The sequence below is a fragment of the Chroicocephalus ridibundus genome, chromosome 1 (genome assembly GCF_963924245.1).
Source record: "Chroicocephalus ridibundus chromosome 1, bChrRid1.1, whole genome shotgun sequence".
Lineage (NCBI taxonomy): Eukaryota > Metazoa > Chordata > Aves > Charadriiformes > Laridae > Chroicocephalus > Chroicocephalus ridibundus.
Window position 1 is genome coordinate 16,988,476 of NC_086284.1, and position 14,768 is coordinate 17,003,243.

Genomic DNA, 14,768 nt, shown 5'->3' on the forward strand with positions numbered 1-14,768 from the left:
ATTGCTAATATACTTTGCTATTATTGTTTTGAAGCCATTGGGGGGAGGAGAGAGTAAAAGCAGATGACTGTTCAAATGTAATGTCAAGAAAGCCTTAAAGAAAGCAAGAACAGTTAACATTCCAGTGACTGCATTACCTACACAAAATGTCTGGTATGTAACTTGAACGACCACTATGACTACTATCTACTTTATTGACCACAGGTGTTATTTAGGCAAGAAGGCCAGAGCAACAGTCAAGTTATAGAAACACAGAAAACCTCTGCGGTGGTGCTTCTTCCTGATGTTGGTGTCTACATCATTGAGGTGTGTGCAGTCAGCGAAGGAGGGGATGGGACTGCTAGTCCACAGATCAGAGTTCCATCTTTTTCAGGTAAGGTTACACTTATATTTGGAAGAGTGGCAATTATAGCAGTGCTCATTAACCCTATTATCCTCTACCTGAAAAAAATGTTCTCACAATTCTCTAGCTATTAGATAAAATCATTAACCAGAGTCTTCAGTTCTGGTTAGTTCTTCTTCAGTTCTATTTGAGATGTTCAAGAGTATCTGAGGCATCCCTGTGGGGCTGATGAACAAAACCGAGGATTTACAGGAAACCTCTCCCTTTCTTGAATAACATCTGGAAACCTAATTGATATCCACACATGCACTAGCTGTCTCAAATAGCACTATCATCAGCTGAGATGTAATCCGTACAGACCTACAGTGGAGCCTAGACAGCCTGATCTTCTGAAATTAAATATTCAGACATAGGCACACAAGGACATCTGAGATGTCCTGAGGTATCCCAGACATTTGCACAGAGCTGGCAGATGTTATGTGGGACTTAGAGGATACGCACATCATTCTGGACCACCAGCCAGTGGTGTATGATCCAACACAGCTACAACGACATGCATTTAGGTAGCTGAACCCTGTGTATGTGCCTGCTTTAGAACAAGCTGAATTTTTCTGTAGGTTCCATTGACTCCTTTGGGTAGATATTTGTCAGATTATTAACGTATTAATATATTATCATGAAGTAAATTATGATGTCTAGCTTCTATTTCCTCAGTTACTCTAATATGTTGAAAAAATTTAAATTATCAATATTACACAGGTAAGAAAGGGATGGAACCATTTGTGGCAAGAACAACCAGAAAATAACATTCACTTTTGCCTAAACACTATAATGCATCTAAATTCTAATTTTCTGCTAACACTTTAAAATTCTATTAAACATTGCTTTTTAGTCCTTAAGGAGTACTGTCCGAAAGGTGTGAGCCTGGAACTTGAATCTAGACCTAAATTTCATCTCTGCTCTAGTCACGAACTACAGTGCTATCATCAGAATACTGAAGACACCAACCCCTACTCCGTGGAATATTTGTTTCATGTATCTTTTCAGCCTGAACTTTAGGGACAAAATCTTTCATTCCTTCTAACCTGCTATTTTTGATTAAATTACACACATTTGATCAGTTACACTTAGGACTACTGTGGTCCAAAGAAGCACAGTCTGGTTCCTTTCCCGTCCTGTGATCTGTTGCCACTGCCAGCCCACAGCGTATTTCCCCTTAGCATGGCTTTTTAAGGGACTGCTGTGACCTAACACCATCACTGGGCTATTGGGCAAAAGACCACTTCTTCCTCCAGACAGACATCAAGATCAAAGGCTAGCTTTCATTCCTTGTTTCCAGAAGAATATTTGTGATTGTGACTCAGGGCATATTCTGGAGCCTAATTCTTTTTGAGGATTAAGTCTCCTGGTTTCAGCTGGGATACACTTAATTTTCTTTCTAGCGGCTGCTATGTTTCAAATTTGGTATGAAAGGAATATCAATATCGCATATTGTTTTAGTTGTTGCTAGCTGATATTTATAGTATTCAAGGACTTTTTTTCAGCTTCCCATAGAAGCTGAGAAGGAACATAGGCAGAACAATGGAATAGCCAATGGAATATTTCATACTGTAGACATCATGCTCAGTATATACATGGGGGTTGGCTGGGGGACAGGAATTCGCAATCACTGCTCAGGATGGTGCGAATTCACTGATTTACCAAGTGTTGCTAGAGACTTTTGTCATTATTATTATTATTTTTATTATTGATATTTTCCTTGTCTGATATTGTTCATTAAGCTGTCTTTATCTCAACCCACGAGGGTATTTTTCCCTTCCCTTTCCCTTCCTTTCTCCCTCTTCTCCCTGCCCTTCTGGGGGAGAAGGGGGAGAACTGTGCGAGCAGCTGTGTGGTTCTAGCTGCCAGCTAGGGTTAAACCATGCCATTAAGGCATAAAACCACATACCCTTTTGGAATTTCCTATTCATTTGCAGACTGAATATGAGGATTCAGCATATGAGTTTCTGTAGATATCATCATAAAATCCCCTGCTTCCTCGTGTCTGTATAGGGACCCTATTTTGTGATTGCAGTTCTCACAAGGTAATACACTGCCTGAAAGTTAGGTTTTTGCTGAGCATAATAGAATACAAGTTTTGGGTAAAATCTAGTACCTAAATATACTGGGAACTGTTTGTATCATTTGTTCCTTAATTACTTTGCTTTTCATTTCAGGAGGGAAAGTAACAAGTGCTCAATCCACCTTACATGTGTTGTCCACTTCCTCGTCCTCTGTAACATTGCTTTTGGCACTGGTGGTTCCTTCAACTTCATGGTGAAGACTGCAGACTTTGTCGTTGTTGTCATTCGTTTGCTTTAGCTTGATGACACCAAGGGATGGAGTTTTATGTCCATGGACAACTGGAAACCCAAGCTAATTCTTAAAGACCCATAGAAATGCCTGTGGTGCACTTAGAGGAGGGTTGGAGACACGGTCAATAATTCATCAGGTTTTTTTCTCTTCATTTTTTGTAAATGTCCTCTGGGGAGGGGACGCTTCTTGGCCCAAAAATATGCAGATTGTATGTAATAAACTTTTGTAAGGAAAGGTAATTTTTGTCAAACGTACTTTACTTTTTTAATATGTTCGATTTTGGTGACCCCAGTCATGTACCATTGGGTGTTTAAACAGTGGTGTCTAGTACCGTACCTCTGGTTTGAAAAAAAAAAAATCTTTTTTAAATATAGAGCAAAGTTTGATACAGCTTTGTCAAATACTCTTCTTGCATCCCCTATGGCTGGCTGTTCCAACTGCAAAGACAGAAAAATATAGTTTAAATACACAGCCCACTGCAAAAGTATAGAGAATTTGTTGTGAAAATATGTGAAAATGTATGAATATGTATTTAATTAGCAAAAAGATTTGTCAATACTAGACAGCACCCTCAGAAAGTGGCAAAATGGAGCAGAACAGAAGCCATTTATTTTATTGCAAGGTAAACAGAAAATGATTAAACACAAACTTAAAAGGAAACAAGTTTTTTTTCATCAAATACCACATGATTTAATGTCAAATTAATCAAATGTATATTTTAAATAGCAAACAAAAAATTAATTCCTATTGCATATGACAATTAAAAATCCACTGGGCATTTAAATATGATATACATTAGGCTGCTAAGTGTACAAACAAAGCAATGCAAGGAGATAAACCTACTTTTTCCAACCACTTCTCACTTGTAACTTTCTTTTTTCCCCTGGGTCCTTTTTTTAGTAACATTCTGTGCTTTAGTATTTGGTAATCAATTTGAAGTGTATAAGAAAGCATATTATGGAAAGAATATTAACATTTTTTGGAATGTAATAATTCACATATATACAGACTCCAGTAGGATGTACTTTGGAGAATGTTATGTCTGAAAAAAAATACTTGGATAAGTGCTACTGAGCATCATTCCAGTTATTTAGCTATTTGGCTCTATTTCTATAGCTCACTAGAGTTAGGGACTGTGTGCTATCAGTTTTAATCCCTACTTTTTCTGTACCGAACAATTTTTCATGCAATGGACAATTTTGACAATTTTACTACATTGGAAGGCCTTTCCACGTATTGGCACCTGAATCAAAATGATCCTCAGTGTATATGGTGTGTGTGTTCGTACAATTATGGTGTGCACGGTGTTATGAGGGAAGGTGTTTTACTACCATGGGTCTAGCGATTGCATCTAGGATGAACGTTGCCTTGCCTGGGAAAAATCAAGTCAAAAGAATTTAACAGGCAAGTCCTAATAGCATAGTTCTTCTAGCTGTCCAACCCTCTAAAAGTTTTGATGGAAATTTGTTTTGGTTGATGGGTTCTGGGTCTCAAATGGTATTATTTTGCCAGCTCACTAGCAAAACAATACTTGGCATTTAGTTAGTACACTCTATGCCCTTTCTTAGCAGCTTTAAAATAGTAGCCAAGAAAACACAACGCACATCAAGTGCTTGGTAGGTAAGAAGCTGACTGATGACTAAATTATTTTTTGTTTTGAATATTTTTTTTGTAAATTTTTTCAGAGATGGTTCAACTCAGATCTTTATTACCCACTAATATTTTAAATAATTTTCTAAAAAAATAGGTTTTAAATCAACTTAGTCACCATGTTGCTAGGAAAACAAAGGCAGGATAGCTAGCTGAACACAGACAGAAGGAGACTTTCTATGTCTGTGCTTCTGGAAAAGCCTTTGAGATCAAAGAAAGGAAGGTGGAATGTACCTTGCTGATAGAGCAAACTCCTAGAAAATAACTACCTGCTGTCCTTTGTAAAACAGCATTGCTACTGTGCAGAGAACTTGCATTGTTTTTCAAAAGGTTAAAATAAACAAGAATAAAGTGGTGAACCAAAAAGCAAAATGGCTATTTTATAAATTAGTTAAGCGTAATTTCCTCTATTTTTTATACGGTTGCTTGCCAGTGCAGTTTATTTCAGAGTATTCAAAAAGGCTACAGTCACTGCTGGTGGCGTTTTGGTCAAATAGCTTTCTGAATACAATAAATGGCTATGCTTTATAAAAAGAATGAAAGTCTGATAAGGAGATAGAGCTGCATCTAGTTATATCTCAATCTCTAGTGTCAAGATACAGATAGAAATACTGAACATACCATCAGGTAACGTAGTTGTATTGCAGGGACAAAAAGGGGTATGTTTTATATTCAACATGAACAGACTATGTATTTTGCATCTTAAATATATTAATAAACATGTTTTAAATGTTTAAGTACCTATGTATTACCTATTTGTTACTTTGTAGAAGATGTTTCCTTATCATGACATACTATTTTTTAGTTGCAATGGAGAGCTCTTTCCTTTTTCATGTAAAAGATTGTAATAGTGCAGTCTAGCGTCACTGAGGAGACTGTATTTTTGTATAATGCCACAAGACCTGTTTAGAAAAAAATAACCAGAAAGAAACTTTGTTTTGCAGACCAAAAGAAAGATACTGTCATGGCCCATATCAAAATGTTAGATATATTGTATACAATCTGTATATACGCTATATATAATGGTATATACGATGTGGAAGACACAGTAATATAATAGTTCCTGTGTACTGTTCTTGTAACATTAGATCTTTTTAATAAATAATTCTCTTTTTATTGACTTTTATCTTATCTCCTGTCAGCTCCTGAATTGTATTCATAGAGGACAGGGTGACGCAAACATTGAGGATTCCAACAGCAACAACTTTTAATTACATGACTTTCAAGAAGAAAATGATGAATCTGCAATAGTGAATATGGACGATGCAGCCATTAAAATAAAATAATTTTTTGACATCTTTCTAATTTCACATATATGTTTGTTTCCCTGGGTAGATATTACTTTCATAATGAAATAACTAAAAGGTACAAGAAGGCTGGAACTCTCAACATGGAACTATTCCTAACAAAAATTGCAAAATAAGTCTGCACATGAGCTCCAGAGGTAAAAGGTCTCTGCATTTAACAAAAAAAAATTCATGAAAAGAAATGCTTTTTAAGGAAGCCACTGAGGGCAATCCTCTATATAATGAAGTATTATATAGTTTCTGGGACCTCTCTGGCAGGTATAACATTCTTTCTGGTATCACTACTACCCCATGGCTGTGCAGACACAAAAGCACAGCGTGCCCATTTCATGTTCAATGGAAAAGTTTAGTTGTTTTGCCTTATACTTGAAATACTTTGTGTGAGAAATCAAAACAAAAAAGCTTTCAAAAATATACATACCCTTTTTGAGGGAAAAAATGTAATAATGGATGATCCAATTACAGGAAATATTTTTCTTTTTCATAGTTTTATTTGTGTTTTTAATAATCTCCAATCACTTCTTTATGAAATGCATATTTATAGGGGTAAATGACTTTGCAACGCAGTACGAAGTCAAAAAGTCCATTCTGGAAATAAAAATAGATTGCCACAGTCACCATTTGTACTGGGACTTCAATTACAAAATGGGTATGGCTTAAGTAGCGTATTATATCAGGACTTCCATTAAATTGGTTATGAATGTCACAGAAAGCTGTAATGACCTGTTTTTGCTGACATGGAGAACTGTGCATATTGAAAATCTATATCCTATCAGAACTTCTTCCAAACTGCAACCCACTCCTGCCCTTTTATGGCCATCATCCCAGTGCCTCTGAAGACGAAAGACATTTTCCTTCTTAATTACTTCCTATGCTTTCGAGCAAAGCAATATCAGGGACAAGAGAAAATGAAGAGCATTTTATTACAATAGGTTATTTGGCTTTAGGCGATTACAAACAGCCTCCCTAAGCGTGCCTACAGACAGCCTGCTTCCAAAAATTCAGGCCCAGAGTTTGCTCTAAGACTTTTCTCTCAATTCCAGTAAAGACAGATCTGAGCACTGACTTTGCCTTTATTGTAGTACATCTTTTTAGTACTTTAAACAAGATAATGACAGTGTATATGTATCAAAGACATGCAAGCCTAGAAGAAAAATCTATGGAAAATTATACCCTAGCAATTTCAATATCCACATGACTTATTAAAGTGGTCAGCTGCGTAAGCAAGCTGGCACAAGTGTTTAGATGCGCAGCTCTTCTTCCTTCCTGTGCTACTTTTCTGCTGTCAGACTAGTAACTAAGCACCCCAGCTTGTATAAGAAACCTACCTGGTCATCAGAAGAAACCGATAAAGAAATCTGTGATGCGTCTTGTTTCATTTTTTACTATGATGAAATAGATATATCTGGCTAGACAAAAATACCCTCCTTTTTGGTATGTTGGGCTGGATTTTTCACTTTTAAGTTCAAACTCATCAATTCTAAAAGAATATAGAATAAAAACATGAGAGTCTTCCTGAAAGATAGTTATCAAGATGAATAGCAAAAGCTGGCGCTATGCATGTTAATCACAAATAAATGTATTCAGCATATTTTGATTTTCATACAGAAAATAGATGGGAAAATGCATCAATTTCCTTTCAGTAACAGAAAACATGTGAATAAAAAGACACTGAAAGTATCTGAAACATATCTGGGTCAAAGCTTTAGCAAGTACAATTTTACTCCAAGCTGCATTGCTCTAATGCCTGGCTGAGCAAGCATTTCCATTTTGTAATGACACCATCTCTTATCTTGTACAAAAGGGACTTTTTAAGACAGGATAGTAAAACAGGGTAGCCCTTCTGATTTTCCTTTAAAACTTCACCATGCGGAGAGACTGGCTGATTTAGAAAAGAAGCCTTATCCAGCTTCTTAGTTTTGTATAACTCAGCGCTTTATTTTTGAGTAATATATGCATCCAAATCTATCATTATTTTGGGGAGTCATTCTAGGTGGTGAAAACATTTTATATGCATGTTTGTTCAAATGAAAAAGTCTCAAATGTGCTTTAGGTGAAAAAATGAATGAATGAATGAATGAATGAATGAATGAATGAATGACCACTCTGCTGTGGCCATTAATTTATAAGACATGGGCTGCCAGATGATCAGCCGAGCTGATGCGTAAGCCTAGTATTAGTTCTTTCCTAACATGGAGAAGACTCAAATGCAAATTGTTGATGCTTTCTGGTTATACTACATTTATTTTAAGTTCTATTAGGAAAAAAGAGATAATCCAGGGTACAATGAGTCTCTCTCGTGCCCCTTTTACAGAGATAGAAAAAAAATAGCCCTTCACTCCACCCTACAGTCCCTGGGCAGCCCCCTCCTCCTCCCCCTGCCCTGTCCTGCCACAAAGTGTAAAACGGTACGCGTGCGTATGGAGTCAGGGGAGAGGAGAGACAAAAGGAGGAGGAAATCCACAGGCACAGTTCCCCATGAGGGTGACCTGGAGCTCCCTCAGCTTCTTGACCTAGCAGCGTTTGCATTCCAAGAAGCCATCCGAAAGAGTAAGCCTTTTCCCTTCCAAACATACAGGAGAGGAAGCATTTTTCCCCATCTGAGAATGATTGCACTAGCTTACCCAAAAAAAACTAAGCTAGGTTTCCGCTGTGTTGGGTTGCTCACTGTCAGTGCTTTCTGACTTTCTCAGAGGAATAGAAGATGATCCCACAGCTTTTGAATGTGAAGCGAAAGGAATTTCATCACTACAATTTTCTCATAAAAAAGGTATTTGAGTACCCAGAGTACCCACAAAAGAAAATATAAGTCTTTAATGCTCTTCACCAACGCTTTGGCCATTAAATGCAGAAGATAAAGCTGGCAGGTTGCTGACTGAATGTATTATTGCAGCATGAGAAACAGGCTTGCAGTGGCAAAAATTTCATCATATTTCTAGATCATAAATGGCTTGAATATTGCTGGATCTCGGCAAGTTTGCTTTGCAGAATGGCTGAGTCTTTCCTTTTGGATCATTTTTTATTAGACCCAAACATTTCTTGAAAGTTTTTGATTTACTAAGAGCTACGACACTGAAAGTCCTTCAGCATAAGAGATCTGCAGCACCTTAAACCTTGGTGTGACAGCATATTGCCAAACGTGCTCAGTTTGCTCAAGACATAGCTACTCCCACAACTCTTACCTTCACCAAGAAAATATTTACCTTCATGAGCTATGGTGAGGTTGTGAGGCATTTCTGTTCTTAAATGGCTGCTGAACTCTTTCTTACTTCTAGTCAAAGAGTACAGCTGTTAAGATAGCGTAAGTATCTAAAAAAGGTGAGAAAAATATGGGGGGAAAAGCCCCAAAAGCCAGTAGGTCTTGTACAGACCAGCAAAAAAGCCAAACACAATATGGAACTATGTGACCCACATAACCCTCTCCATATAGATGAAGGGGGAGGGGAGAGGTGGGGGGGTCTGTTCCCCTGCACTCCCACCTTAATTCATTGAGTTTCAATAGAACAGGATCTGTAGTGCCATAACAACTTTTCACAAGGCTCTTGGCAAGATGTTACAGAGGAGGAATGCCAGCCAGGGAAAGGGAGCAATAAGCTTTCTGTTTGTTTTGTGGTTGATGTTGCCAGTTTTACCGAGCTCAGAAGTAAGTTGAGAGACATCTGGTTATCTTGTATCTCCTTTGGACACCTAAATCTCAAAATGATGATGAAACTAAGCCCTTTCAGGTAATTAAATGTCAGGTAATGTTGAAGCACTCCAAAATGACTGCACAAAACAAAGTGAGGGAGGAAAAAGGCACCAAGAATGTTTCAATGACAGTAAACGTGAGGTGAAGAAGATCTAAACTGTGCTTGCCTCATGCTGAGTGTGGAACTGACAGGTGAAACTCAGGAAAGGGGACTTGGAACAATCTCAAAGGGAGTCAGAAACTCATGGCTTACCTAGCAGCTGCTGGAATTCAGTACAAGTTGTGTGTCATCAGGAAGGTTATTGAGAGCAAGATGAAACATTTTTCTGCAAGACAAAACTTTAGTTTTATCTCAGTACTGGTACGGCATGCACTTGAGGTGTCCACAGCTCAAAAAGGAAGAGAAAGATGACTAAAGTGATCTAGGGTATCATCTAGAACATCTGGTGTCCGGGGAGAGGCTAAAGGGACTAAGACTTCTCAGTTTGGAGAAAAGTGGGCAAAGGATAAGAAGCTATCACACCACAACTGTCTCTCCCATTGTTCTCTCCTGTGCAATGGACAAAGCACTAAAAAGGTCTGTGAAAGACTGACTCTCGAACCTCCTCCTCCTCCTCCTGTTTGGAAACTGTGGAACCCAAGTGCTTTAAATTCAAAGTTAAAGATCCTACTATTGACTACTCACACAAAAAGCTACAGGATTTCAGAATATCCCCTATTCTCAGGGCCAGAGCAATCAAATCTACTCCCAGACACATGATACAAATCAGAAAGAAAAGGCATTTGAAAGCTGTGAAGTCATCAGCTGGATCTTCAAATCATTTGTGGTAACAGACGAAAAAACACGTCTGTCTCCGTTTTACAAAGGGACACTCACAGACATACATGGGAAACTTGTGAATGTACCCAGGATAATGAAACCGCCCCTCCCACATGGACATAAAATGTAAGACCTGAAACTGGATCTCCAGAATCAAAGTCCAGTGTTTCCAACACTGATTACCTTTAAATCCTTATTGTTATTGTTTTAATTATTACTGCTTAGGATGTAACCTTGTGGTAGTGCTTGCAGGCCACATTTGTCACCTGCTAATAACTAATCAACTAAAGACTGTAAAAGAACGAACACAAAACTCTAAGATCTTCCTGTCCCTGTATCGTCTCTTAAGCCAGACACAGAGTTTTAGGTAAGACAGCAGAGCAAAAGCAAGTATCTGTTCTTACTCTTTTATGAGTAACAACATCACATTTATTGCCAGACCATCAGAGAATGGGGAAAATGAAAATGCAACATTTTTACTTTCTCTTTTATGCTGAATACTCTAAGTGGAATGACTTTGGTATAATGTCGAAGAGATGCCTGATTGATGAAGCCTATAATTTTAAAACTAAGTTTTCTGCTTCTGAGTACACACATACTCACTAATTAACTTGAACAGCAGTTTATAAGGCCAGTTTTGACTCTGCCTATTTAATGAGCAAAATCCAATCAACCACCCTGTTAGCGTAAATGGAAAATACATGTCTGCAAGAATGATAAATAACTGATTGCCACAGCGATTAGCATAACGTGCCTCCAAGGAAGCTATTTGGCATTCAGCTCTCAGTAGCACTTTTTAAGGATTGATACGAGTCTTGGTGTGCATTGCATTGGACTTTCGGCTTGTTTAAATAGGAAGACATCTTTCTACATCTGATGACTGACATTTTCATTTTAAACCTTTACATTTCTGTTTATAAGAAAATGAATCATATTTTTCAAACTGTTGTGGCTGTTTTCACATAAAACATATGTTTGGCTCATTCCATTAAAAAAGCCCAAATTTATTTTTAGTGGTCCCAGATGCTCCAAGCGTTATAGCTGAGCTAAACTAGCCTCAGTAAAGCTGTTGCTGACTCACAGTTAAGCAACCCAGTGACTTTGGAGGCTGTATGCTCTACTCTGGAAGTTTTTAGAGCCATTGTATAATTCAACTTTCTGGACTGTAGAGACATCCAGACATTAAATACATCAAATGATACCCTGGATTAAAAAAAAAGGGATGATATTTAGAATATACTTTAGGTAATTTGAAATGCTACTAACAGAGCACAGAACATCTACATCTACAGCACCTAAATATACAAACAAATTGTCAATTCAAGGAACCCAGATAGAAAACTGGGATCTTGCTGATCACAAATATGGTGGAAACAAAAGTGAGAAATGAATGCAGGAAAGCACATTTGAAAAATGGGCAACTCAGCTACTCTTTTTAGTTCCTCAGCTTCAGTTCCAGTTAGGACTGTGCTTTAGTATATTCGTCTATATTTTTAACAGATGAGCTTCTTCAATATCAGATAAAATCCCCTTCAGACACAAAATAAATCTGGGAGGCTTCCCAGGAGGCGGCCATGCCTGTCACAGGTTTGACTGAACCGTGGGCAAAGCTCCTCCTGGACTGCAGGATCTTGGGTCATCACCATCTCAGTCTGGGTCAATAGAGCTGCATTGATTGTATTTTCCATCTTGCATCTGTATGGATTCATTTCAACCCAAAAGAGTGGAATTGCAAATAAATTCTATTTTAATTCTGCAAGTTAATATGAAAAACTTGAATTGACTGACTAGGAAAAACAAGCTACTCATATATTCAACTTACCTTATAAATTTAAAGGAGGCACAGCTTCCGGAGAGGCACAGCGAAGACCAGAAGGGAGGGAAATTATCTTTCAAGCTAGTGTAGATGCAGAAGGGCTTGAACTGTTCCCTGAGCTCCTAAGGACAAGCACTGAGCTATCATTCCCAGGAAGCACCCTATACAAATAAAAATTTTGCATTCGCTGTTTTCAAAAACTGGGCTATCTTCACAGCAGCACCTAAATATAAAAACAAATTGTCAATTCAAGGAACCCAGATAGAAAACTGGGATCTTGCTGATCACAAATATGGTGGAAACAAAAGTGAGAAATGAACGCAGGAAACCATAATAAAAGAAACTTTAAAAAAAAAAAATTCTTCCAAAGCACCTGATTTTACATCTCAGAAACTGCATAATACTAGCTGGAAAAAAAAAATCCAGCAAAGAACAAATTCACTTAAATTTCTTATTTCTCTGGTGAATTTGAAATATCTCTTGGCCATTCTTCCATTATTAAATATTAATGGAAGACACACAGTATTCCTACATGATCCTGCCCGCCATTTCTCCTGCTGTTGTTGCCTGGGAATCTCACTCTAAACTGCTGATAATAGGAAGAAGATGCCAATAAAAGGTTCCCTCTGTTCATGGCCTCTTCCGTGCCTGAAAGGTGAAGCTTTCTTCACCCATCAGTAATTCTGAATTGACTGAAGATAAAACCCTGATCTTCATTCTGACCCTCAATAACAGCATTAACCTGAGCAACTGCTGAGGAGCAGCGGCTTCCATTTGAGCTGTATAGCTCCTGCATAGCTTTGCATGACCTGCTTTGGGAGCAAAAATGCCCACCCCACCCTAAAGTATACTGTGGAGGTGGGCTTCAAAGGCTTGTGAATATTGAACCTGTTTTGAAGGGTTCAGTTTTCATAACTGAGGATCTTAGAAGGTTTTACCTTCATCACAACCCTGGAAAATAGCTTCAGATATGTTGCTTGAACAGCAGCTTCCCTGACTGTCCACTGAATATCTCAGAATGGTCCATGTGCAACCTAAATATATTCGTGATTACATTATGTAGACATGCAAAAGAGATGTGCTGCATTACTCCTCACTTAGCCAATGTTCGTAAGTGTGTCCAAAACAGTGAAAAGCCACCACTGAATAAAAAAAACAAAAAAACAAAAAACAAACAAACAAACAAACCAACAAAAAAACTCTCCATATATGCAGAAAGGCATTCATTACATTTGAAATGTTAGTATATTTTAAAAAGCTGAAGCTACAAAAAATTTGGGCCAGGTTTAAGTTTAAAACTGATTCTACAATTTTACCCATTCACCTAAATGATACTTTTTGACTTTAACGCTTGTAAGGAACTCATCAAAATCAGAGATGGAAAAGAGTTAATTGTACCTGAAGAGTGGAAGAATCCACTAGTGAGATAGTTACCTTAAAGGGAAAAGTCAGTATACCAAGGTCTAACCCATGAAAAAGACTACATACCAGAACATTTCTTCTGAAAATGGAATCAGTTAGTCATAAAACGGTCTTCCCAAGTGGCCTTCCCATGCCAGTAAACTTTTGAAATTATACTAAAAAAATAAATAAACTGTATTGCAACATCACATAAAGCTGACAATCTGATGACCATATAGATATGTATAAAACCCAACAGACTGAAAAGAGAATAAAAGCAAAGCAAAGAATAAAAATTTGTAACGTCCAAAGTTTGAAGAAATATAATTTCCCACTGCAAAAAAAGAAGACCACTTCTCTTCAGGCTTTACAAAAAAATTCTATGCAGTTTTCTGAATAATTTGGCATGTTTCAGGTCTAACACATTTTCCAAAGCTAGTTACAGAATAGAGTCTAAAATACTTGCGGCCTCTATTGTCCTTAGCTTATATGAACCTGTAGCTTTTACAGCACTCCCCGACTGAAACATTAAGCTGAAATCATTTCTTTGCTCCAATGCTCAGTAATAGTGCCAGCATATCTCGCACCTTCAGACTGATGCTTCTCCCTGGTACCCAAGTTCAAACTGGGCGTATTTGCCATTGTATTTTTCAGTTAAGGTCTGGACGCATTCTAGCAAAAAAGAGTTTTCCATTCGGTTACGCAGTGTCTGTATTTCAGCCCAAGGGTTCCCCCGTATATTACAGCAGGAAGGAAGTAGGAGTTTAAAACTTCTTTTTCTGTGATATAGCAGTTTTATATCCAATTCACATTCATCATAAGGCACACATACAGGCGTGTGCACGTGCCTGATGTACCTAAATAAATATCAGTTGACATCGTCATTAGTGTTTCTTATATCTCCTTGAATTCCTTTAAAACAGCATTGCTTAATGCATGATATTACAGTGCCTAATTAAGCAAGAAGTGACTAGGATAGAAGGTGACCTTTTCCAAGTGATTTCCATACATAACATGCTGCATGAAATGTGAAACTCCGGCTCTTGAATGAAACCTATCAAAAAGAAAGACTGTTCTCTTTTATGCTACCATTCTAGAGTGCTATGTAAACGACTAGGATCTTTAAGGCAAAATCATAGCGTGTGACATTTCATTTTCATAACCTTTTCATTCCATGAAAGTATGTTTTTAATGGTATAATCCTTGTGAAATATTAATGATTTTGCTGAATGTGACAAAATTTATAAGGTAATATACTCAGCATCATTTATAAGAATACCTATTATAAGTGCATTCCAGGTATAGAGAGACAATTCTACTGGAAAGGTGAAATATTCAAAAAGATATGTAAAATAAGCTGTGATTTGTGTATCACTGCATTGTGTTAT

General features: G+C 37.5%; 1 protein-coding gene across 6 annotated transcripts in view; it reads left to right on the plus strand.

The window, feature by feature from the left end:
- CNTN5 (contactin 5) overlaps nt 1-6,121 on the plus strand; it is a 664,123-nt gene extending 658,002 nt beyond the window's left edge. For 4 of the 6 annotated variants that reach the window (XM_063329786.1, XM_063329769.1, XM_063329777.1 and 1 more), the window contains 2 exons: nt 205-373; nt 2,560-6,120. In XM_063329786.1, the coding sequence (XP_063185856.1) occupies nt 205-373; nt 2,560-2,663 (273 nt within the window). In that variant the 3' untranslated portion in view covers nt 2,664-6,120. Of the gene's footprint in view, nt 1-204; nt 374-2,559 lie in introns of all 6 variants that reach the window. The other 2 variants (XM_063329804.1, XM_063329812.1) reach the window with 1 other exon arrangement.
- The last annotated feature ends 8,647 nt before the right edge of the window (nt 6,122-14,768 follow it).